Source organism: Colobus angolensis, unplaced genomic scaffold (genome assembly GCF_000951035.1).
Source record: "Colobus angolensis palliatus isolate OR3802 unplaced genomic scaffold, Cang.pa_1.0 Scaffold14, whole genome shotgun sequence".
Lineage (NCBI taxonomy): Eukaryota > Metazoa > Chordata > Mammalia > Primates > Cercopithecidae > Colobus > Colobus angolensis.
This window is the reverse complement of record NW_012114488.1, coordinates 17,261,557-17,288,026: the sequence shown is the minus strand read 5'-3', so window position 1 is coordinate 17,288,026 and position 26,470 is coordinate 17,261,557. Positions and strand designations below refer to the sequence as shown.

At 45.1% G+C, this 26,470-nt stretch overlaps 1 protein-coding gene across 2 annotated transcripts in view; it reads left to right on the top strand.

Annotated features, from left to right (window-relative positions):
* Positions 1-2,634: 2,634 nt before the first annotated feature.
* Positions 2,635-26,470, top strand: part of TRAF3IP2 (TRAF3 interacting protein 2) — a 47,512-nt gene continuing 23,676 nt past the window's right edge. Inside the window, exons 1-3 of one of the 2 annotated variants that reach the window (XM_011935011.1) lie at positions 2,635-2,711; positions 7,184-7,296; positions 15,429-16,259. In XM_011935011.1, the coding sequence (XP_011790401.1) occupies positions 7,278-7,296; positions 15,429-16,259 (850 nt within the window). In that variant the 5' untranslated portion in view covers positions 2,635-2,711; positions 7,184-7,277. The remainder of the gene's footprint in view (positions 2,712-7,183; positions 7,297-15,428; positions 16,260-26,470) is intronic. The other variant, XM_011935012.1, reaches the window with a different exon arrangement.

Here is a 26,470-nt window from a genome sequence, read left to right as displayed (position 1 = left end):
CTTTTCAGCCTGGGGCCCCAGCAGAGGCTTCTAGGAGGGAGCCATGAACTCATTCCCTGAAGTGCCTGCCTTTCTGCTCATGATAAATTTAGACAGGAGGCGAGTGGATCACCTGAGGTCGGGAGTTAGAGATCAGCCTGGCTAACATGGTGAAACCCTGTCTCTACTTAAAATACAGAAAATTAGCTGGGTGTGGTGGTGGGCACCTGTAATCCCAGCTATTTGGGAGGCTGAGGTGGGAGAATTGCTTGAACCTAGGAGGCAGAGGTTGCAGTGATCATGCCACTGCACTCCAGCCTGGGTGACAAAGTGAGACTGTCTCAAAAAAAAAAAAAAAAAGTAGACAAGAGGAAGGCCCAGCCAACAGCAATGAAAAGCAGCACTTCAGCACCTGTTGTCCTTCCTACAGGGCCCTCAGGTCACACACCCAGGAAAATAGTTGGTGGAGAACTGGAGAAAAGTTTCCCTTCGTTCTGCCTGGCAGGCTGTATTTCAGAGGTGGTACTCAGCAGAGCATCTTCAGGCCTTTCCCAATCCATTTAAGGACAACAAAGAGAAATGAAACATATTTCCACTCCCGCTCCCCTTGCTCTCCCTCCTAGCTCCTCCCCTTGCCATTCTTCTTTGCTTTTCTCTTCCCATTTCCTAACTCCAGTAGCTCTTTCAAAGTATCCTGGTACCAACTGGACCACAGAAAATGTTATTTTTTCCTACTCTCCAAAAGATGACTCTAATAATAATTTTGAAGCAGAAACTTCAAAGCCAAGGTAATACATTTTTTAAAACAGCTTCATTCTTTTAAATGAAAAAGTCCTATATGTTATTGTGAAAAAAGGAATCAAATAGTCCATATGTATATATCATAAAGCCCTCCATCCTCACTTATTTTCCTCAATTGCATTCCCTTGAAGTGAGCACCACTAAACAGTTTGGCGTACATCTTTCCAGATATTTCTAACTTGGTCACTGAACAGACACACAGTGATTGCCTACAATGTTCTAGGTAGGGCAGTGTGCTAGGTCCCCTGGGGCCCAGTGGTGCACAAACACAAATCTGTATGTTGGGCTGGGTGCAATGATGCACACCTGTAATCCCAGCACTTTGGGAGGCTGAGGTGGGAGGATCCCTTGAGACCAGGAGTTCAAGACCAACCTCAGCAACCCAGTGGGACACTGTCTCTAGAGAAAATTTAAAAATTAGCCAGGTGTGGCGGTGTGCACCTGTAGTCCCAGCTACCCAGGAGACTGAGGCAGGAGGATTGTTTGAGCCCAGGAGGTCAAGGCTGCAGTGAGCTATGATTGCACCACTGCACTCCAGCCTGGGCAACAGACTGAGACCCTGTCTCTTAAAAAAATCGATATACATATCTATGTGTGTGTGTGTATGTCACATATATTAGCAAAAAATAAGATAATACTTTTCATTAAATAATATCTCAGAGTCACTTTTTCATGTTAGTGGCTCAGATAATACATATTGATGATTTTTAATAGCTGCATCATATTCTGTTGTAAGGATATACCAAAATGCAAACAACCTGTGTATACTGTGTTAACAACAAGCTGCATTTTCTCTGCTTGTGGAATGTTGAGCAACCTGCTTCCTGTATCCTGCTTGAGCAGAACCTGGTACAGTCTGAACAGGGATGCTCTGGGGCCTGTCCCCAGAGTAGAGAGATAGCCGGCTGAGTGGACTGACATTTGGACCCCTTCAACAGGCAGACAAGTCCAGCACCAGGAGCATGGTGTGCCTGCCCAGGGCGCCCAGCTGACCAGTGACATGGCTGAGTTCATACCCAGGTCCTCCTGACTCCAGAGCTCCAGCTAACACCGCTCCCATCACCCCCTGCTGCCCAGAAAGGCAGGTGTGCCTTCTCTCTCTCTCTCTCTCTCTCTCTTCACATCGCTGGGTATCATCCTGCCTGCAGCGCTCCTTCATGCAATAAATTCTGCAGGCTACTGATTAAACAACGGGAAGGGAAGGGGAGAAAATAAACTGGAGGTCAGGAAAATGTAGCCAGAGGAGGTTAGAGTGCATGTGTATGTATGTGTGTGTGTGTTCTTAAAATTAACCACTTTTTTTTTGTGCCTGACAATAGGGTGGCCTGTGCACAGGCCACAGGCATGTGTGTACACGTGTGTCCAGGGGCATGGTCAGTGAGCCCCCCCTCAGTGGTTATAGGCAGCAACTACTGATGTTTTAAGCAGTTAGAGGAGATGCAAGAAGCTCTGCTCCCTCTTCCTCCCCATTATCTGCCCCCAATCCCCTCTTTGATGCTGCTAATGATTAGTCATTCTTAGCCCTCAAGTTCAATCTCCTCCCGGAGATACCCTCCCAGGCGAGGGCACTGCGACTACACTGAGGTTCGGCCCACTCCTGGGCAGCTTCTTAGCTGGGTGGCGAAAACAAAAATGCCGCCTAATTGGTCACTGGCCCTTTCTCATGAATGAAGGAGGTTTCTGTTTTAAGAAATAGTGACTCCTCAGCCGTTGATTCACTGCCCACAGGGAGATTTTGAGCAGAGGCTTCCTAGGCTCCGTAGAAATTTGCATACAGCTTCCACTTCCTGCTTCAGAGCCTGTTCTTCTACTTACCTGGGCCGGGAGAGGGCGGAGGGAGGCCCAGGGCGACCCAAGGTGGAGAGAGACGAGAAGCCGCCGAGAGCCGACCACTCTCCGGGCCCGGTCTGTCTGTCCGTGGTGGTTCTAAGGTAAGTTACTCGGAGTTTACCACTTGCCTGGTCTTATTTCTTCACCTCTGACCTATTTTCCAAAGCACGCTGTTTCTCCTTTACTGAAACGTTCTGCCTCTACTTTCCTCTGTCTTCCTCTCCCCTCCTTTAACTTGTTCGCACAGAGACCATCTTAGCTGAGAAAATGACAGTGAAGTTTGTGCTGCAAGGATGCGTTGCTGGTATAGTATTTCAGGCCAGCGAGCCCCGCCGAGTTAACCCGTTGAGGAGAGGAGGCTCGCACACGGGGACAGCTCGGAGCTGCCTGGGAACCATTCGTTTGGGTACTTAGTGTCCCCACACGTTTCTATCAAGAATTCAGGCCCCACTTCTCCAAGGAGAGAGCCAGGGATGGCAAAGATTAAGTAATTGGCTTTCAGCCCCAGAACACGTCAGTGGCAGAGTTTTCTCGATCCCTGTTTCGTGCAGGGGAAAAAGAAAATCAACAGCGCATTCTTGGGCCAGGAAGTTCTGCTGAGCTCTGTGCTGGCTCTGAGCCGCCTCCCGGCCCCTCTCCGCAGCCGCCCTCCAGCCCTCCCAGGCTGGCGCTGGACGGAGCCTTTGGGAACAAGGGGGAGAAATGCCAGAACTTGATCTTAGAAGCTAATCAAGCTTCTTGTGACTTTCCAGTTCAAGATACTATCTTAGAATAGGGGGCCTTTTTTTTTTTTTTTTTTTTTTTTGTAAGGAACAGGAGAATAAGAGGCCAATTTTTTTTTTAAAGGACAAGAAACTTGGCTTCAAGTTCTTCACTTCTTGTGGTTCCATGACTTAGGCAATTCACTCTGACTCCACAAAGCCTGGATTTCTTCATCAGTAAATTGATGGGGGGGGTGGTGATCTAACACAAGTGTGTCAAATTCCCTTATAAAACAAAGCCAGGATAGTCCCAGAGGGGTAGTGGTAGTGGGTGGTCTTCAAGACTTGTTTTGTTTACCGATTATTCACATATTTTAATTTTACCTCCCACTACCAGTTGGTTACCCCCTTGAGGAAAGGACTTTTTCTCCTGATATTTTTCTACCCCCCAGAATTCAGCATGCTACCAAATGCCTAGTAGCACCCCGCTTCCATGTCAACTGCTTTGATTTCTGTTTCACTCGTCTGCTCTCAAGGCAGAAGGTAAAGCAGCAGTCAGGGTGAAAGGCCAGGAGAGGCTGGGGGACACACGTCTCTGCCGGAGGGCTGCCTGGAATTGAGGCCTTATTATTGGCTGTAGCCAATAGGAGAAAACAGGGAGTTTCTCGAATTAGTTCATGTCCCATTTGGGTTACCCAGGAAGGATAGTCCGTGCTATTCCCAACAGAGTCAAGGCAGGCCAGAGAACTGGCAGACAAGCCCAGCTCCAGAAGCCAGAGTTACTGCTGTAGCTGGACCTGGAAACCACTCCTCAGTTGGACCAGTCACTGTGTGTGGGGCCTTTAATGGGAGGGGAAGGGAAACTGTGAAACACATCCTAATACCATGTAAGGGTGATGACTGTGATTAGAGACATTAGTAGATGGCGGATACACAGAATCCTTAACTTTTTCCAGACCGTGACTTAAAAAAAAGTTATTGTTTCTTTTTGGGAATTACTTGCCATCAATACAGTTCAAATAGGCCCTAGCTGACCAGGATGGGCTGGTGCAGAGCTTTTGGTATTGCTAATCTGTTTTTGTGGGATGTCCTGGTGTAGTCCATGTCATGTTTTTAGGCATTTCTCTCTATTCCCCTGGCATGAAAGGACAGGAATTTCAAGATAGTTCACCTGCAATGAGTTCCTGATTTGATTTTCAAACAATGATGCACCATTATCTAAAAGCAGGCTAACTGTTGTGCACTTGCCAACCTCGCTCTAATCCTTAAAGGCCACACACCACAGTCATTCTTAATCTGCTGCTGCAGCTACCAGTCACTCCATGACGGAGCATCAGAAGATGGATAATGTAGTTACTCTGCTCTGTTCATTGCGTGGGGTGGGCTAAACAGGAGTGAGGTCTGGGTAATGTACCAACATGTCGGATAGAAAGGTTCTTAACTCAGGGTTACTCGTTTTTGGAGGGTGTAGAGACAGAAAATGTTAAAGCCTGCTTCTCCCGGGATTAAGGAGTTAGTGCCTTTCAAATGCTCTGAAAATAAAAAGAAGAAGAGAAGACAGTCATATTTGCAGGCATTCTTCCAACAGGCATTCAGAAAGATTATGGTGGGGTAGTTTGTCTAAATTAAATCTATGTTTTACACATTGCAGAATGGAAATCTCAGGAATATCCTGAATTCAAATCATTTTTCTGCTGCAGGCAATTTTAGATGAGCTTCTAAAAACATATATGAATTGCAGGCAACTGCTGCAGGAAAAGAAGAGAACACAGATGAGGCACATTCAACTTTAAATTCCTTTCAGATCCAACGAAATGACCCCTAATGTTTGATCACATTTCCTTATCAAAACAATCCTGCAGTCTGAAGGATTTTTCCATGAGAAAGTGTCTGAGGACTGGAATCAAGAAGCTGCCCCCCTGGGCCTCTCCTGTTTCTTCCGAATGCGTTGTCACCAAGATATTTTTAGTTCATGAAACCCAGGCTGTCCTTTCTCCCACTGACAGTCTTTGCCCCCCGTGTCCAGCAGGCCTCCTAGGAGCACACATGTGCTTGGCTGTGACTAAGCTCACTCTGTAGCTGTTTGTGCACACCTTGTGTGTGCACAGACTTTCCCGGATACCAGAAGTTGTAGACTGGCTGAAGAAGGATGGGCTTCCATCCATCGGGTGATCCTTAGGTCTGTGCTGGTTTGGCTTGACTCCCTGATAAGGCAGCTGAACTCACGCGGAGGGCCAGGACTGACCGAAGTTCCCAGCCTGTGCCCCTCTCCTCGCACCCCACAGACCGAGGCTGCCTGGGGTCTTGGCAGCTCCCTCAGCAATGAGGGATACTTGTCTCCGCTGCCTCATTGTTTCCCTGCAGTCAGGATGTCAATGTTTTTTCCCTTTCCCCTTCCCAGAGTCAACAGGTCTCCCTCCCAGCTCTGAACTTTCTTCCTACTCTGAGCTGTCTGTCCAAACTCTTCCTGGCCTCCCAGCTTACCCTATGATCCTCTTGCCTTTTACCTATATTCATTCTTTCCCTTCCCTTCCAGCTGCCCTTTCTCATACCCAGCGCTACATACAAATTACAAGTTAATTAAGTGTCTCTCCTACACCAATAAAAGGCAAATACAAAAAAATCCTTCAGCATTTCCCCACTTTCCTTACTTCTCTTCCATTCTCCTTCCTTCCTTTCTCTCCCTTCCTCTTCCTCTCTTGATTTTTCCTTTCTGCCCCTTCCTCTCCTTCACTCCGTGGCTGGGGCTGAATTTGGGATCACACGTGTGCTTAGAGAAACCATCTTATCTGAAGAAACAAAAAAAACAAAAACCAAAACAATGACAACGACAAAACAAAACAAAGCAAAACAAAAAACAAACAAACAAAAAACATGGACTGGTTTGAGGTTGTTCTGTAAATGTTTATTATAACTTCTGATGTGATGGAGTCAGTGTGTTCCCATTAGTCCTTCTCCTCCTCATTTAGTAGCTCAGAGGAGTCCCAGAGCAAACTTCCTCAAATTAGGTCGGTTCACACTGCACTGCCTTCAGCCTGATGTGAGTCTTACTGTGCTGGGTTATGTCCAAGGGCCAGTAAATGTTCCCTTCCTTCCAGGGCTCACCACTGTTTCAAGTCCTCTGGCAAGCCCAGTGGAAGAACTTCTCTGTCTGGGAAATTCTGCAAGTAAACTTGGAAGTATTTGTTCACTGGAGTTTGAATCTGAGCCAAACAGTTCACTCAAAACCAACCTTCCACTCAACAAAACAGCGTTATGGAAGTTCGCATGCATTTGGGCAGTAAACAAAGGACATTAATGAGTTTAGATGTATTTTTTTACAATCCATGACTTTTGGACATTTATTAAAAAGATTACTCTCTGGGGAATGAAGTACGGCCTTGGGAATCTTGTAATTGAAAGTTTCTGATCCAAAGTAGATCTCAGGATCCTCCCAGCTGTAAATTTATAGATTTCTTTTTAATGTCCACCTGAAATATTCATGCTGTGCGTCTCTAGGACTCTTCAAACCTATTCCTGACTCAAAAAAACCTTAAGAAAAAATCCAAGCAGTTGTGATCACCAAGGCCTGATTATGGAAGAGCTGTTAATATGGTTTATTAATTACTCAGGCTGCTCACTCCTGCCCTTCCTCTGTTCCTTGCTGCGCTATTTGTCTTCTTGTGGGGACATAACACCTTCATTAAATCCCATCCGTCCTTGCCTTAGAGTTGTCCCCTGGAACATAGCTCCTCTCTGGATGCATCACCATTTATCATCACCCTTTGTTGGTGCTCTGTCAAGCAGTTTTCAATTTATTTTGAATTCAGTTTATGATTAAAATTTAATGAGATCCAATCAAATGCTTTTCTCAAATCAAGATGCCTCTGCAGTCTCATCTGTATCCTCTATTGTAATGGCGTGAAGGAAAGCCATGGCAGATTTCCAGCCTGGTGATGCTGTACAGAACACAGGTGGCCTGCTTCCATGCCTCCTCAGCTTCAAGGTGAATGGCTCTGAAGCATATTTATTCCAGAATCTGCTAGGGGTTATGTGAGTGGCTTCCCCATCCCCTTTTTTTCCCTCCCAATAGCTGAACCAGTTAGTGCTCCCAATCGAGATGCAAGCAGTTAAGTGCACAGGCTCTGGTGCCAAACCGTTTAGATTTGAATCACAGCTCTGCTACGTAATAGCCATGTGACCTTGGAAAAGTGACTTACCTTCTCTATACCTCGCTTTTCCCTTTTCCCATCTGCAAAATAAGTCTGACAATAGTACCTATGAAATTAGAGTGGGTGTGAGGATTAAGTAAATTAATACATCTATCACACTTGGAACAGCATTTCCCACATAGTAACCATTCAATAAATACTAGCAGTGATTGCTAACAAAGAGTAAAGCTTCTTAAGTATATCAGTTTCATTAGGTTTGTATTCTGGCTTATCAGCATACAATCTATATCAACAGTAAATGACAACCCTAGAGCCAATGGTTACCATGACCTGTTTTTAGCACCAGCCTTTTGCTCAGAATGGTTTTTATATGTTTAAAGGGTGTTTTTTCCTAAAAAAAAATAAATAAATAAAAAAGGAGCAGAATATGAAACAGACACAGCATGTGGCCCGTAAGGCGTAAGCTATTTATTATCTGTCCCCTTTGCAGAAAAAGTTTGCCAACCCCTGATTTATATGGTTTAATGGAAAGAGCTTGGAGATCTAAAGGCTTGATTTGGCTTCACCCATCACTTGTTAAGTGACTATGGAAAAGCTTCTCAATGTGTCTAAGCCTCTGTAAAACAGGAATGGCAAAGTGGTAACACTTACCCTGCTTATGGCCTAGGCGTGTTTTAAGGACCAAAGGAGATGATATGTATCAAATGTGCCGGAAATGACTCATGTATACACGTTTGTTAAAAAGATATGGTCTCTATACATCAGCTTCAAAGAACAGTATTAGCACCTGGGTGTATTAGGGCCAGGGAATACTGTCTTTAAAAAGAGAGCTCCAAAGCCAGATAATAACTGCAGTTGTAGCTGCATTAAAAATAACAAAATGGCCATTGCTCTTTGAAAGCTTGAAATGGGCCAGGCTCTACATTCAACACTTTATTTACATCTACTCTTTATCCTCACCACACCCCTAAGGAGAAGTGTCGCTCTTTTCCCTATTTTGCAGATGAGAAAAGTGAGGCCCAGAGACGTCAGATAACTTTGTCAGGATCACAAATCTAACCATGCAGCTAGCGGGCACAGGGAGAATTTAACCCTTAGGAGTCTGAACCCAGAGCCTTTGCATTTAAGTATTGCATATTTTCCCACATCCTAGGAATATGTGTTGATTTCGGGTAAGCCCATCTGGAAGGCAGAAGCCACAGTTCACTGTGGATGTGGGCATGAGGCCTGTTCATGTCTGCCCTGGGAGAGACTTGCTTCCCACACAGGCCATGGTGGAGTCTAATGGACCTGAAAAAAGGGAGGCAGGCATGATGGGGGAAAAGCTTTTTGATGAACTGTGAGATCAGAAAGGTAGTGTTGTGAAGACTAAGAGGCTCTGATTCAAAAACCTAGCAAGTTAAGGAAGATTGTGCTAGAAGAGGAAAAGATCGCTAGAAACAGACATGAGCAAAGAGTTGGAGGCAGCTCAGGGGGGTTGACTGAGGGCTGTGTACAGAAAAATAAAAAAAGAAGGTGAAGCACGGGAAAATCTGTCACTGGGACACCAAGGGAGCATTGTCACATGGACGTCAGGGCTGCTGACATCTGGATGTGATATTATTCGCAAAACTAGGCAGCTCAGGGCAGAGTAGAGGAGCCCAGAGAAAGGTCTCAAGCCTGAGGAGGCAAAAAGGAAGACTGAGCGAGGGACCTGGAGAGAGAAACTGACAGATGTGAGGAAAGATGCCCGTCCGATCCAAAAGCTAGAACCACAGCTCACGGTCCAAATGGTGATGAGAGTCCAGAGATGAAAAGCTCCTGTCAGGCTGGGTGCAGTGGCTCACGCCTGTAATCTCAGCACTTTGGAAGGCCGAGGCAGAAGGATTGCTCGAGTCCAGGAGTTCGAGACCAGCCTGGGCAACATGGTGAGACTCCGTCACTACAAAAAACAAAAAATTAACGAGGCGTGGTGGTGCATGCCTGTGGTCCCAGCAACATGGGAGGCTAAGGTGGGAGGAATACCTGATCCCAGTGGGGCAAGGTGGCAGTGAACTGTGATGGTGCGCCACTGGGCAACAAAACCTTGTCTCAAAAAAAAAAAAAAAAAAAAAAAAAGGCCAGAAAGAAAAGCTACTGTCGTCTTTGAGGTTTAGTTGTAGGTACCTGGGAATTGCCTCTGTCCCCAGCTCATGCCCACCCATGCTTACCCCAGGCACGTGTTCTCAGCCTCTGCTGAATGGTTTTTGATATTTGAAGAGACATGTTTACTCTCTCCCGGGCGGCCTCATGAGTTCCTCATTCGCATTGGTTCTTAATCTTTGTGAGCATCAGAATCACGAGCAGAGCCTTTCCTTTTCATTTTTTATCTTTTAAGTCAATACAGGCGCCCTTGTGACAAAACTTAAATGGTATAAAATGTTCTGAAAAGCAAACCTCTTTCCTACCGCATTCCTAGCCATCCAGTTCCCTTCCCAGAGGCAACCACTGTTCCTCATTTGAGATGGCAGATATACGACCTTTTATCATACAAAGGATGGCATACCCTACACACTGTGCTACTCTTGGATTTTTTTAACTTAATACATCTTAGAGATAGTTCCATTTCAGTTCACACAGCCCTTCCTCGTTCTTAAAGGATGTGGAGTGCTCATTGTACAGACATACTACAGTTTTAAACATCAGAACCTTTAAACATGTGGGTTGTGTCCGGTCTTTGCTATTATAAACACTGCGGCGCTGGCTGTTTTCATAGCCTCTTCATTTCATACACGATATACACACCTCTGCAGGGGAAATTCTTAGAAGTGAAATCAATAGGTCAAAGGGCATACGCTTTTAAAATTCTGATAGTTACTGCCAAATTGCACAGATTACATTTCCCTTGACAAAGTACGAGAGAACTTGTTTACCTGTGAGACTTAAACAAAAATACACTAGTCTTTTACATACGATAAACAAAAATACTCAGAGTCTCTGGGTGTGAGGCCTGGGCATCTGTCTCGGGAGCCTCAGAGAGGGATTCTGAGCTAGGAACTCTCCTGGGTTTCCTCGCCCTCCAGCCCTGCTTTCCCCCGAGGATTTGCTGGTGAACCCGAGACAACACAGGGCACTGCCAACATGGAGGCTCCCAGGGTCCTAGTTGGCAGGTCTCCTGTTCCCCTGAGGAGTCGGTGCTTGCTCCCTGGGTCATGGCTGGAAAACAGGGCTTTTCCACTTCAATCCAGGTGCCGCCCTCTGGTAGAGACTGGAGCAAAGGTCACGCCAGAGTTACAAGCACGTAAATATGGAGAAAGCCTGGGGAAAAAAATGGAAAAACAGAAAAATGGGTCAGGTCAGCACAAGCAAGAACCAGGCTCACATGCACAGCTGTTCCATCCAGTTGTATGTCCTCAGGGCTCACCTCTGTGCCCAGTTCATGCCCACCTGTGCTTACCCAGAATACACACTCTCACCCTCTGCTGAATGGTTTTTTGTATTTTAAAAACACAGTGGTGAGATACTGAGTGTTTTGTTTTTTTTTTTTTTTAATGTTTAGTATTTTTACACTATTGTCATTAAAGACAAAACAGATAAAACTGCCATCCCTGCATAACCCATTAATCTGTCTGTGGCCCCCTGATGTGGCATTTGTAATTGTTCTCTATGACTGCCTATGGAGAGTCGACAGGGTTGCCCATTTTCTGCCAGTTCAGGCAGGGGTCTGAGGCTGGAAGGGGCCGTGTGGTAGCGGCAGGCGTGCCCCACCCTTTTCTGTTCTGGGTGGAGCTCTTGCGGAGGCACAAAGACCAGCACCTCCCTGCCTGGAATCTAAGAGTAGATGTTCCCATCATGACTAATGGCATCACCTTTATTCTGCAAGTAAGGATTGTGGCCAATCCTGCCCATGGGCAGGACCTTTGGGCATGGCCCAGACCTAACTTGGGTGCTTGACACATAGTGGGCATTTAATCAATGTTCTTGAGAGGAAAAAAAAAAAGAAGAGGGAAGTGTCACCCATGTGGCATAATTTTGAGAACTCTGAGGACCAGGCCCACCAGATACTCCTTGCTACCCAACATTGTTGTTGACAACATTCTCATTGTCACTGATCCAGCTACCTGTCTGTTCCCTCTCTGAAATAGGCATCAATTTTTATTCATTCAATGAATCTTTATTGAGCACCTACTATGTGCCAGGTGTAGTTCTAGGTGCTGAAAATATAGCTGTAAATAGAACAGTCAAAAGTCATGCCCCCAAGCCAGATGTGGTGGCTCACTTACATTCCCAGCACTTTGGGAGGCTGAGGTAGGAGGACTGCTTGAGGTAAAGAGTTCAATACCAGTTGGGGTAGCATAGTGAGACCTCATCTCTACAAAAAAGTTTTAAAAGTCAGGCACGCTGACCAGCACAGTGGCTCACGCCTGTAATCCCAGCACTTTGGGAGGCCGAGGTAGGCGGATCACCTGAGGTCAGGAGTTTGAGACCAGCCTGGCCAACATGGTGAAAGTCTGTTTCTACTAAAAATACAAAAATTAGCCGGATGCAGTGGCGCACACCTGTAATCACAGCTACTCAGGAGGCTGAGGTGCAAGAATCGCTTGAACCTGGGAGGCAGAGGTTGCAGTGAGCCAAGATTGTGCCACTTCACTTCAGCCTGGGCGACAGAGCAAGACTCCATCTCAAAAAAAAAAAAAAAATTAGGCACAATGGTGTGCGCCTGTAGTCCTAGCTACTTGTGAGGCTGAGGTGGGAGGATCACTTGAGCTCAGGAGTTTGAGGCTGCAGTGAACCATGATCTAGGTACTGCACTTCAGCCTGGGTGACAGAGCAAGACCCCCATATCACAAATAAAAAGAGAAGAGAAAACTGCACCCTTAGGAAGTGTATATTCTGGGAGAAGGGAGAGGTGATGCGCAAACAAAGAGATTATTAGATATTTGTGTGTATCATATACATTTGGGTGATATATGACAGTATGACAGTGATAACTGCTGGAGAAGAAGGTAAAGCAGGGAGATGGGAATGAGAGGAGAGTGTAAACATTTTAGAGAGCATGACCAGGGAGACCTCCTTGAGGTGACAGTCAAGAAAAGACCTCACGGAGAAAGGAAGCCAGCCATGCAGCTGTGTGGGGGAAGGGTGCTCGGCCCAGTTTTTTGAAAAATTATTTTTATCTTTTGAGACAGGGTCTCGCTCTGTCACTCAGGCTGGAGTGCTGCGGCACGATCTCGGCTCCCTGCAGGCTGGACCTCCAGGGCTCAAGTGACCTCTCACCTCAGCCTCTCAAGTAGCTGGGGCTGCAGGTGCATGCCACCGCATCTGGCTAATTTGTTTAATTTTTTTGTACAGACAGGGTCTCATTATGTTGCCAAGGCTGGCCTTGAACTCTTGGGCTTAAGTAATCCTCCTGCCTCAGCACTCCAAAGTGCTGGGGTTACAGGTGTGCGCCACCACGCCCAGCCCCAGACCAGTTTTAACTGCAGAATTCCCACCAGAGGATGACCTCAGATTTCCAGTTATGTGAGATGACTGCCCTCATCGCTTTTTTTTTTAAAGCCTCCTCCAAACCCCCTGATGGCTCCTCAGCGAGAAGAGTGGAATTTGCAACTTTTTTTTTATTTGGGTGAAAAAGCACTTCTAAGGTATTCACATTGGAAAACCCAGGGAGAATGTAAATAGTTGTGCCTCAATGGGATTGAAAGCGAATCCCATGACAACAGAGCACAGGAGTTAGTCCTGCTAGTCAGCTCAGTTTTTGTGTCTCTTTGCCTCCCGTTCAGCTGTGGGCCCACAAGTGCATGCAGAAGATGACACAACACTCAGCTAGGCCTTGAAAAAATACTTTTGTTTTCCGACCAGCTGAAGAGCGTGTTGTGTGGCACATCCAATTTCATAACTGTGGAAAAATTGCAAGAAAGAATGGGAAAAAATGGTGAACTTTTTTTTTTTTTTGAGATAGAGTCTCGCTCTTGTTGCCCAGGCTGGAGTGCAGTGGCGCAATCTCAGCTCACTGCAACCTCCACCTCCTGGGTTCAAGCGATTCTCCTGCCTCAGCCTCCTCAGTATGGGATTACAGCACGTCCCACCACACCCAGCTAATTTTTGTACTTTTAGTAGAGACGGGGTTTTGCCATGTTGGCCAGGCTGGTCTCGAATACCTGACCTCAGGTGATCCACCCGCCTCAGCCTCCCGAAGTGCTGGGATTACAGGCCTGAGCCAGTACGCTCAGCCGAACGTTTTTAAAATAATAAACAGTTGCGATATTGACTGGTGTTTTTGGTAGGCTCTTGTTCATTTTTATAAGGTCTGATCACTTTAGCTGATGAAGTCCCCTTTTCTGCAGAACCAACGAGCAGAGGACATACACAGCCCGAAAATGACAAAGATAGGGAAAGGGAGAGATGGAGGGAAGGAGGGAAGGCCAGCCCGAAATTAGAAGTTGAGTTTTCTGTTGTGTCGGAAAATGGAGCAGGGGTCGTCGTGTGGCAGGTGGGTAAGTTTGATGCCAAGTACCAAGTGGCAGGAGAGTGTCAAAGAGCGTTCATTTGGCAGGGAGTAGAGAGGTACCTTTCTGGAGGCCGTTAAGTATATTTGGTGGCAAACTGCTGGTCCCATCTGTGTGAAAGGGGAGCATTTCAAGATGCATGCTGTCATGATCGCATTGGATTGGGTACAAGGTGCAAGAGAAAGTGAATTCATGCTCTCCGAAACTTGTCTTAGAACCATAATTTGTGTAACCTGACTTTAGGCACAGTGCGCCCTCAGTGAATGTTTGTGGTTGAAATGCGACATGGATCCAAAGGAAGAATTTTAAAATCCAGACACAATCCCTTTTCTCCCTCTGGTATTTGAAGTATGCTATGTACTAGCCTTGCATAGAATAACCCTCTGGGATTTCTTCTTTTTCACTTGCTTGCTCTTTTACAACACCTGCTCTTCAGCCTCCTGCAAACCCCCAGTTGCTCCTGTGCAGTCTTGTGGACTGCCTTCTTCCTCCCCCTCCAGTCAAGGCATCACCTCAACCAGTTTAATGATGAGAGAGGGCTGGTTTTCTTTCTCATTGTGTTAGGTTAATTAAGAGTTCTTCTTCTTACAGCTAAAAGCAGTATTGCCTGGACTGTGGGCTAAATGCTCTGCAGGCTAAGGTCTAGTTTAGCGAGCCTTGCTGGTTCAACTACATCACAAACCAGATGGTCATGGCTACCTTTGTTGCAGGCATAGTGCCCAGAGGGAATTAAGTCCTCCAAATGACCTAAAATTAGGTAGAAAATGTCACTCTGACCTTTTTTCAATGTGTTTTAAACTTGGGCTTTCTTTCTTTGCTTAAAAGAAAACACTTTTCTTTTTTAAAATTAGGCAATAGTCAAATGGAACAAAATTATAAAAGTTCAAAAGGTGAAAACTTCCTCCCACTGCTCTCCCCCAGCTCAATTCCATCCTCAAAGGCAACCAGTGTAGCAATGCCTGTGATTCCTCCACACGCCTCATACATATACAAGCAGATATGCACACACAAACGCACACACATTCTCCTCTCATTTGTTATGCAAAATAGCAGCATAGTATGCACACTGCTCTGCGCGTGGCTTTTAGAAAAAACTCACTTAACACATCTTAGCCATCATTCCATATCAGTTACTAAGATTTATTTCATCATGTATTCCAAGCACACACGAAGCAGCCCACATTATGATAATTTCTCTTTCCTCAATACTTGGCAGTTGATTTTCATCTGTGTTTTCCCCTTGCTGGTGAAAGATTTCTACCACAGGATGGTCCAATCATATTCTTTGAATTGCCTTCCAGATAAAATATCTTAATAAGCATTAGTGCTTTTGCCTGGAGGATAAGTAAACAATTTTATGGATTAGGGCTCTGCAGGCACATTGGTGTCTCAATGTTAATTTAAACCACATCCTGAATGAGGTCCCTTAAGGTCATGAAGTGAGGACTCCAAGAATTGATCTGTCTTCTAAGGCTATGGCATGTTTTCTCTTGTTCCAGAAACTAGAATGAACCGAAGCATTCCTGTGGAGGTTGATGAATCAGAACCATACCCAAGTCAGTTGCTGAAACCAATCCCAGAATATTCCCTGGAAGAAGAATCAGAACCACCTGCTCCAAATATAAGGAACATGGCACCCAACAGCTTGTCTGTACCCACAACGCCTCACAATTCCCCTGGAGACTTTTCTCAAGCTCACGCAACCCTCAAACTTGCAAATCACCAGCGGCCTGTATCCCAGCAGGTCACCTGCCTGCGCACTCAAGTTCTGGAGGACAGTGAAGACAGCTTCTGCAGGAGACACCCAGGCCCAGGCAAAGCCTTCCCCTCTGGGTGCTCTGCAGTCAGCGAGCCCGAGTCTGAGTCTGTGGTTGGAGCCCTCCCTGCAGAGCATCAGTTTTCATTTATGGAAAAACGTAATCAATGGCTGGGATCTCAGCTTTCAGCAGCTTCTCCTGACACTGGCCATGACTCAGACAAATCAGACCAAAGTTTACCTAATGCCTCAGCAGACTCCTCGGGCAGTAGCCAGGCAATGGTGCCACGGCCCCAGCCTCACAGGAACCGAGCAGGCCTGGATCTGCCAACCATAGACACCGGATATGATTCCCAGCCTCAGGATGTCCTGGGCATCAGGCAGCTGGAAAGGCCCCTGCCCCTCACCTCCGTGTGTTACCCCCAGGACCTCCCCAGACCTCTGAGGTCCAGGGAGTTCCCTCAGTTTGAACCTCAGAGGTATCCAGCATGTGCGCTGCCTCCCAATCTTTCCCCACATGCTCCATGGAACTATCATCACCATTGTCCTGGAAGTCCTGATCAGCAGGTGCCATGTAAGTGATCTTTACCTCCTCTGGGCCTTCTGGGCTGGGTGACTGAAGAAACAAGGGCCTCACATCAATGCTTTGTGTCACTAGACTGGGATGAACAGGTGAGAATGCAGGGAGGGCGTTCTGCTTCACCCAGGCGCTTTCCATGTGTGGCTGGATTTGCAAAGTGCCTTCAGAGAATGCTTTTTCTTTTTCTTTTTTTTTTTTTTTTGAGACAGTGTCTCACTGTCACCCAGGCTGGAGTGCAGTGGTGCGATCTCGGCTCACTGCAAGCTCCGCCTCCCGGGTTCACGCCATTCTCCTGCCTCAGCCTCCTGAGTAGCTGGGACTACAGGCGCCCGCCACCACGCCTGGCTAATTTTTTTGTATTTTTAGTAGAGACGGGGTTTCACCATGTTAGCCAGGATGGTCTTGATCTCCTGACCTCGTGATCCGCCCGCCTCGGCCTCCCAAAGTGCTGGGATTACAGGCGTGAGCCGCCGCGCCCGGACGAGAATGCTTTTTCTTAGCCTAAAGCCTGTCCCACTGGAGTCTTCTTCTCTAGGGACCTTTAAGGACAAAACAGGTTCCTCTGTCTGGATTAGTTTAACACACCTGCCTAGAAGCAGAGAGATGACCCAAGTGATTTCTAGAAAATGTATTTTTTGTTCTGATCTTTGGGCATATGGGTTCTTCCTTCTCTTCATGTTTCTTCCCCATCTTAGATTTGGCAGAGAAAGGGCTTTGAGTCAAAAACAAAGCAAAACAAAACAAAAAACCAGAAGGTGCCCAGAATGTCATTGAGACTCTGGGATTCGGGCCATCACATGAAAATGAAGTTGCGTCTGTGATTCTGCTGCTTAAACCCTTTTGGACACTTGAGCCATCTATAGCTACCCTACATTGCAGCCACTCTAAGACTGGCAGTCCCCCTACTTGTCGCGGTGGTTCACATGTCCATGCGTTTGCCAGGCTCCTCTCTCTATCCGGGATGTTCTTCCCCCTCTGGTGTGTCTGACCCAGTTTCGGTACACCTTTTAAAACAACTGCTTTATCGAGATCTAATTTACATACTGTAAGGTTTATCCTTAACCCATTTTAAATACAAAATTCAATAAATTTTAGTATTTTCACAGTTATGCAACCACCATCATACACATTTTTTGAGACTTAGCTCAAGTGTCCCTCTGGAAACCTCGCCAGATCACGTTCTCCTTCAGGTCCTCTCTCTCCCTCCTGCTCTGGTCCTGTTGGGACACCTAACACCAGCATGACATCTGATTATGTACATGTCTCCTCTCCTTCCAGACTGCAAGCTTTTGTGCATCTGCAAATGCAAACATGTACTTTCAATTCATAATTCCCCAGCATTTAAGCACAGTGTCTGGCACATACTAGACTCTCAATAAACTACTTCTGAAATAATAGTATGTACCAGTGCAGTAAGCATCTCTGAAAGTGATGAAGTCTTAGATTGAGATAAGAGATTCTATCACCTTTTTTGTTCCCCCCACCACCATTCTTGATGTTAAATCTCCGCTGAGGCCCCTGGAAAATAACAACAGGGCTTTACAGATGAAACACAGGGCTGTGAGATGTGATATTTTTCTTAGCAAATAAACACTGGACATAAAGTAGGTCAAAGAGTGTAAGAAGTGCCTGACCAAAGGCCTGATGTGCAGCTTTAAAATAAATTATAGAAATAATCACAAATGCTGTAATCAACCATAATTTACATATTAGTACATGTATACTAAGTATAAAGCTTCCTAAAGTGAAGAGAGCAACGCAGTAATTCATAACTCAGAAAAAAACAACAAAGAGGAGATAGAGAAATGTAACTTAGAAGATGCTTGGAAGAAATAGGTAAGAATGAGTGTGAGATCAGGAATGAGGGTGGGGGCTGGGGAAGCAGGAGGGTGTGAGGAGAATGGGGCCTTGGGTTGGAGAGGGAGAAAGAGTCCGTGATGCCTAAAACTGGGACGTGGTGTATAAATGTTGGGAAGTCAACAGGGTGGGAGCACATGGATGCTACCGCCTGCTCTAAGCGCCCAGTCATAGGGTGGGTGTGGTGGTGGATTCCCTTAAGTATGAATCACTGAGAACTGAATGTTGGCAAGGTCAAGGCTGTATTTCTCAGTGATTGCCAGGTTTAAAAGGAATAATTTGTGAGAATAATACCATAAACTACTTTTTAACATTCTGTTAATCTGTATTTAAAGGTAAGTTTTCACCAGGCACGGTGGCTCACGCCTGTAATCCCAGCGCTTTGGGAGGCCAAGGTGGGTGGATCACTTGAGGTCAGGAGTTCGAGACTAGCCTGGCCAACATGGTGAAACCCTGTCTCTGCTAAAAATACAAAAAAAAAATTAGCCAGGTGTTGTGGCAGGTGCCTGTAATCCCAGCTACTCAGGAGACTGAGGCATGAGAATTGCCTGAACCCGGGAGGCAGAGATTGCAGTGAGCCGAGATTGCACCTGGGCAATGACAGAGTGAGACTCCATCTCAAAAAAAAAAATTTTTTTTCTGATCATTATAATATTTATTTGGTCACTCCTAAAATTGAAATAATGCCCAGAAGTTCAAAAAAGAAAATAAAAAGTTTTCATATTTCTGCCACCCAAATAGAATTCCCTATTAGGGTTTTGACATATTAATTTTCAGTGTTTTTTTTCTTTGCATATATTTTTAATCTGAAATTAAAATAATTTTCAGTGACATTGAGTGTACTTATTCCAGAATCATTTAAAACTGCTTCATCGTATTTCATCAGATGAATCTACCAAATTATTACTAACCTATTCTTTATTGTCAGACATTTAAAATAGTTTCCAGTTTTCTGATCCCGTAAGCAATGATGTGGCCAACACTGCATACATACGTTTTTAACTGCACTTCTGATTAACCGCTTAGATTAATGCAAAGAAGTGTGAATACTTAAGTCAAGGCTTTGTGATACAGTCCCAAGCAGCTGACTTTGACTACTAGCAAGGGAAAGCCTCATTGTGATAGACAAAAACAGCACTGACTCATTGTTATAATGGACCCTCTGGAAAATACTTCCCACTGGAAAATACTTTTCCTGTTGTTGCAGCTGAAACGGGGCCACTGGCAATCCAGTCTTTGGAGGTGAGCATTGTCCCGTTGGGGCAGGTTCCTTTAAAAGGCAAACACTCCTGACTGGGAACACTTTTTGTCTCTATTGCCCCAGGACCCGCTTTCTTTCAGCATTTCACCGTCCCCTTGCTCTCTGTATTATTTCCTTCTGTTAAGGGGTTGGGGAGAGACATGTGGGATCCTGGGGGCGAAAAGAGGTGTTGAAAGGCAGAGGGAAGAGAATGGGGATAGGAGAGGGGAATAATTCACAGAAGATATACAAATAGCCAATATGAGAATTAAACCGAGCTCAGCATCATTAGATTTAAGAAGTGCAAAATTCTTAAAGATACCTTTTCCCTGATTCGTTGTGCAAAAATTAAAAACTTTGGACAACATCCAGTGTTGGTGGAGTTACAGAGAAATGAATATTCCCAGTCACTCCTGATAGGAGTGTAAATTGGTGCAATCTCCCAGAAGGCAATTTCACTATCAAGATTTTATATATGCTTCCTCTTTGGCCCAGCAGTTTCACATATAGGAATCTATCCTATAGAAACATTAAACAAACACATACAAATACAAGAACAAGAATGTTTATGAAAGCATTGTTGCATTAGAGTAAAAACAAAAACAACTACAATGCCTAGCAATAAGGGGCCAGATAAGTCATTTGTGATTTATGTATACAATGGACTACTAGGCCCATGTTGCACTGAATACACCTTCTGACATCAAAAAGATTAAGTTTAAAGGCAAGAGCTGTAGTGATGATCCCATCCATGTTTTTTTTTATTTAAACTATGTATGTTTATATATATACATATTAAGTCTAGCAGGATCTAGTGGTGATCTTGGTGAGGAGGGCAGCAGGGAATTAGGAGATAGGTATATTTTCCTTCTAATTTCATATATGTTTGTAGATTTTTAAAAATAGCAAATGGCTGGGTGCGGAGCCTCACACCTGTAATCCCAACACCTTGGGAGGCAGAGGAGGGCAGATCACTTGAGGTCAGGAGTTCGAGACCAGCCTGGCCAATATGATGAAATGTTGTCTACTAAAAATACAAAAATTAGCCAGGCATGGTGGTGTGCGCCTGTAATCGCAGCTACTCGGGGAGGCTGAGGCATGAGAATCACTTGAACCCAGAAGGTGGAGGTTGCAGTGAGCTGAGATTGTGCCACTGCACTCCAGCCTGGGCGACAGAATGAGAGTCAGTCTTAAAAACAAAAAAAAAACCACATAAAAAATATAAAAATAAAAATAGCAAACAGGTATTACTTCTATAATTAAGGAATGAGTAAAGACTGAAAAGAACAAAGGAAAACTGAGCACATACAGAAGGCAAGCTTGCCCCAATTCACTTTGCATGTCCCTTGGCCTTGGCTCCCATCTAACCACAGAGAAGAGGGTCAGGGTTGCCTGTGCTGATGGCTTTTTTGCAGGGCATTGCAACCCTAGAATATTTATGAGGCCTCCAGCAGCAATGACTCCCATGAAGGTTACTGTGAGGATTAAATGAGATAATGTATTAAAGGCACTAGGAAAGTGGCTGGCTGGTGGTAAACCCTCAATACTAACAGCTTTTAGTTATTATTGTTATTATTTAAATGCATCCTGCAGCCCAGTTCTGCAGGGTGCTCCTCTACTTCCAGATCCCACTCACTGGCACAGATTTTAAGCATTCAGGGCAGGTGTACAAATGCTTAGTTTCATGTCAGGGCTATAACTGCACTTAATTGCCAACAAAACCACTTCAAAAGAGCTGTTCACCTAAGGGATGCTTGTGCAGTTGGAAACCATGGCTACGTGGCTCCTCGGCTTTAGAAGAGCATTACTTCCTTACCCATTAATGAGTGTATAAATAAATAATAATCACCATGCAAATGGCATATCTAAGCTTTTTGCAAGTTAAAGCAAAAATGGTTATTGGTCACCCCTTTCATGTAAAAAAAAAAAAAAAGTTTTCAAAGTAGGTGAAAATAAGAAAGGGAATAAGCCTGTGTTTTCTCCTCACCCCACCCCCTGGAAAAGTCGGCCTCCTGCTACCTCCGAATCCTTCCACTGAAGGTCACCAGCATGGAGTTCATGGCTGTGCAATCACATGAAACTCATGATGCAAATATTTGGGAAAAGAGAGGGAATTAAGTCTAGAGAACCCTCGTTTTATTATAAAATTATTGCTTTCTCTACCAAGGAGACTGAATAGAATAAATTTATGGGTACATGGGTACAATTGTACCTGTGGACCAAAAAAAAAAAAAGGGATGATTTGTATGCTAGAATGCATGCACAATTAAAGTGAGGAAAAAAAAAGAAACCAGATGGAAGAAATGATAAAGAAGGAGTTGCCTTTCAGGAACCACAGCTGCTTACAGCTGTGGGAGTTCCTGCAACAGTTTATATTGGCCATTTTGTTTCCTGGCTAAACTGATTGCATTATATCACGACGTTTTTTTGACAACTTGAAAATCAGATTTTATTTCTCTCTCATAAACTCTTTTAATACCATTCTTAATAAGGAAGAAAAATGTTGCATGTTGCGACTGATAAATGGAAAACCTCATTTAGGATTTGGTTTACACATTCCAAGTGGTAAAAGCTCAGTAACACAAAGATCGTGTGTACTCAGGCCAAGAAGATCACAGGATTGACAAATAACATACAGTCCTGGGCGCCCATTCGTGATTGTGCAAGATTTTCATTTCTGCTTTTTTTTTTTGAGACGGAGTCTCGCTCTGTCGCCCAGGCTGGAGTGCAGTGGCCGGATCTCGGCTCACTGCAAGCTCCGCCTCCCGGGTTCACGCCATTCTCCTGCCTCAGCCTCCCGAGTAGCTGGGACTACAGGCGCCCGCCACCTCGCCCGGCTAGTTTTTTGTATTTTTTTAGTAGAGACGGGGTTTCACCGTGTTAGCCAGGCTGGTCTCGATCTCCTGGCCTCGTGATCCGCCCGTCTCGGCCTCCCAAAGTGCTGGGATTACAGGTTTGAGCCACCGCGCCTGGCCTCTGCTTTGTGATTAACACTGCCTCTGAACTGAGGAGTTACCATGCTAGCAAATCATTTGTCTATCACATCAGCCACCTTCCCGCTCCTACAGAAGAAACTCTCTTGATGGAACTGTAGGCACTGGGCACAAGTCCGCAGGGAAGCTATTTTTGAACAGGGATTCTCAAGTAGGTGGCTGTCGACTCATATGTCTCCCCTTCTCACACACTAACTAGTGTGGGTTTGTGTTTAAAAACAGACACCCACAGACACACAGATTTTCTTTCTCTCTCCTTTTATTTTGAGGTACTCCCAAGGGAACTGTATCCTATTTATCTTTGTTCACCAAGTGCCTGGCCATCGAGGTTCAATAAATATTTGTTGAATGAATAAAAAGAAATCCGTTCTCTACTTCCTGGGGAAAGGAGTGAGCTTTAATCATGAGTAGAGTCTTTGTGATATGAAGCCTTGGAAAAGCCATTTTTTTTTTTTTTTTTTTTGGTCTGGGAGGGAAGCAAAGAAGGGAGTCAGGGATGTTTGGAAACAGAATCTGTCCATCCACTTATCAACTTATTCAGTAAATAGTCATACACGGTCCTTGTTTCCACGGAGTTCACAGTCTACTGGAGAGATGGCTAAGAAATAGAAGTCAAAATCAGAAGGGCAAATTATAAGTGCTCTAAGGGAAGTAACTGTTGGAGCAGACATTAACAGACAGGTTGGCCAGAGAATGTCTCTTTAAGCAGACATCTGAGCTGAAACCTAAAGGATGAGAAGGTCAAGGAAGCAAGGAGCTAAGGAAGCAAGGAGCTTGATGTCATTAAGATATCAAAAGCAAGCCAGTGGGGCCTAGCAGAGTGAGCAAGGAGAGAATGGTGTGCTAGAAGATGAAGGCTACACAGGCCATGGTGAGGAATCTGGATTTGTATTCTGAGTTAAACTTCTTTACGGAAATGGAAAATTGAACTCTATAATTCTCAATACGGAACTTAGAACAGTACTTGACATGTAGCAAGTGATCAATAAATGTTAGCCCTTATTTTATATGTATAGTATCCAAGTAAATTAGCAAGCCTTCGTCATAGTAATTGGAAAAAAATGATTAAAACTTGAGCAATGAAAAAGATGATCATTTACCTGATAAACATAGTTTTTATTTAGCAACTTTTCTTTTTTTGTGTGTGTGTGTTTCTTTTTTTGTAGAGATGGGATTTCACCTTGTTACTCAGGCTAGTCTTAAACTCTTGGGCTCAAGAGCTCAGCCTCCCAAAGTGCTAGGATTACAGGCATGTCCAGCCTATTTAGGAACCTTTTCCATACAACCAGTCAAATTCCAGACAAAGCTGGTCAGATTCCACTTACAAAAGGGAACACTCATTTTTTATTGATGCATTGATATTCAGTTTTCCTTTATTTTCAACAATAAAAGGACAGCATGGAGGACTATATTGTCAGTACCCTAATTTTAGAAATTGATGAGGTGTATCATTTTCATCTGCTCACATAAACTGGCATAACTTTTTACCACAGGTGGCCATTTCTGAAATGAAAGTTATAGCTAATCAAACACTTAGCCCCACATGCCTTGGTGATTTTAATGATATGATTTGTTGCTATGAGACAAAAACATGTTGTGCGGGAAATAATCTGTTAGAAATCATATGACCTTGATTCAAAGGCTTTTGATTAACAGCACTAACATCCGCTTTCTGGAAAAGAAATAAACCCTGTGATTAGAGCTTGGTAGTCCTTTTAAAGCAAATAAAACATTATTAGCCATTCATTAATGGATATAGGAAGCAAAAATGGCTTCAAACATTAAAAACTTCCCAAGATACTTTCAGCTCTTTCCTCATAAAGGCTTTTAAGGCCACTGGCAAAGTTTCTCCTCTTTTACCTTGTCTTTCTCTTTCCTACTTCTGGAGGGAGACACCGATTAAACCAAAAAACCCCCAAAACAGATGGATAGCAGAAGAGAATTAAGACAGTCTAGAGCAGTGGTCCCCACCCTTTTTGGCACCAGGGACCAGTTTCATGGAAGACAATTTTTCCACAGACTGGGGAGGGGGATGGTTAGGGATGATTCAAGTGCATTACCTTTATTGTGCACTTTATTTCTATTATTGTTACATTGTAATATATAATGAAATCATTATGCAACTCATCATAATGTAGAATCAGTGGGAGCCCTCAGCTTGTTTTCCAGCAGCTAGATCTGGGGGCGATGGAAGACAGTGACAGATCATCAGGCCTTGGATTCTCATAAGGAGCATGCAGCCTAGATCCCTCATGTGCGCAGTTCACAAGAGGGTCTGCGCTCCTATGAGAATCTAATGCTGCTGCCGATCTGACAGGAGGCAGAGCTCAGGTGGTAATGCAAGTGGTGGGGAGCGGCTGTAAATACAGACAGAGCTTCACTTGCTCACCCATTGCTCACCTCCTACTGTGTGGCCTGGTTCCTAACAGGCGACAGACTGATACCAGCCTGTGGCCTGGGAGTTGGGGGCTCCTAGTATAGGAGACCTGTGCCCCAGAAAGTATTAATAGATTGTGCAGTCCTAAATGGCTTCTCTTTTTCTGTAAGTTGGCTTTGTAACTATTGAGCCTTCATTCATTCATTTATTGAGCATCCCCTGGGTGCCAGTTGCTATCCTTGGAGACATGGTAGCAAAGAGGACACAGTCTGTGTTTTCACAGAGCTTATGTTCTAGTAGGGAAGGCAGGCAAGCAGTTGACAGGTAAAAGTCATGCTTACTTATGCAAACCCATGATAGGAACTATGAAGGAAGCAAAATAGGGAATGGAATAAAGTGACTGGGTGAAGAGGTAGGCCTCTTTGGACAGGTGATATTTGGGCTGAGCTCTGAATGGCAAGAAGTCAGTCTGAAAATCTAGGGCAAAAACATTCTGGACAAAGAGGATGGCATACTCAGGATCCCAAAGGAGAGGACAAGTTTGGGATATTCAAGATGAAGCCAGAGCTTACTGGGCCAGTGAGAGTGTTGTGGGAGGCAAGATCTATAGGGGCTGGAACCTGATCAAGCAGGGTAGATTGTAAGTGCAGTCCACCAAGACAGTTCTGTCTACAGCTGGGTTTGTAAAGGGTCTGCTCACACAAGGCTCATCAAAAAGCAGGGCTGGCCCCTACCTGGGGACCTGATAGCAGTGGCATTTTTTGCTTTTTTTTTTTTTTGAGATGGAATCTCGTCCTGTCGCCCAGGCTGGAGTGCCGTGGTGCCATCTCGGCTCACTGCACGCTCTGCCTCCTGGGTTCGCGCCATTCTCCTGCCTCAGCCTCCTGAGTAGCTGGGACCACAGGAGCCCGCCACCACACCCAGCTAATTTTTTGTATTTTTAGTAGAGACAAGGTTTCACCGTGTTAGCCAGGATGGTCTCGATCTCCTGACCTCGTGATCCACCTGCCTTGGCCTCCCAAAGTGCTGGGATTACAGGCGTGAGCCACCGCGCCCGGCCATGTTTTGCTATTTTTTAAACTGAGGGAAAGGAGCAGTAGTGACCTGCCCTGTTGCCCTGAAACTGCAACTGGTGATCTGGACCCGCTGGAATATATCCGCCCTGCCCTGAGAAGGCTGCCAAGGTGAAGCCTGTGCAGTAGACTTTGTCCTAGACCATAGGAGTCTCTGTGGGCCTGTCTTCCATTCTGAGAGCAGTCCCTTCAAGTCCCGGTCTCCTTTGTCATCCAGGTGCAGGGATAGACCTACGTGGATCTGTTTCTCCTCCTCCCCCTCTTTAAACCCCTACTACTTGTCACGACCAGGCCTAAGCAATATCAGGGCAAGGGTCATGGGGTGCTGCCAGGAGACAGTCTGGGTTGGAGGGGCATGGTCACTTTTGCCAGAAGCAGCATGATCGGAAGGACCCAGGTGGTGTCATGGGTCAAAGGAGACAATAATAGATTGAGTCCAGGGAATCTGACCACACTTGAGAGACCAGCTTGGACACATCGCCAGGTCACCCAAACAGTTTCCTGAGTCTAGGCAATGAGAACCTGGAGGAGGCCACACTAGTGAACGTACACATTATTTGTCTTTTGTTCTGTACTTGAGGCCATCATTCCTCTGAATGTCCCTTTGAAAATGTAGATGGCTCCTGACTGCTTTACCAAACTAAGAATACAGTTCTTTTTTTTTT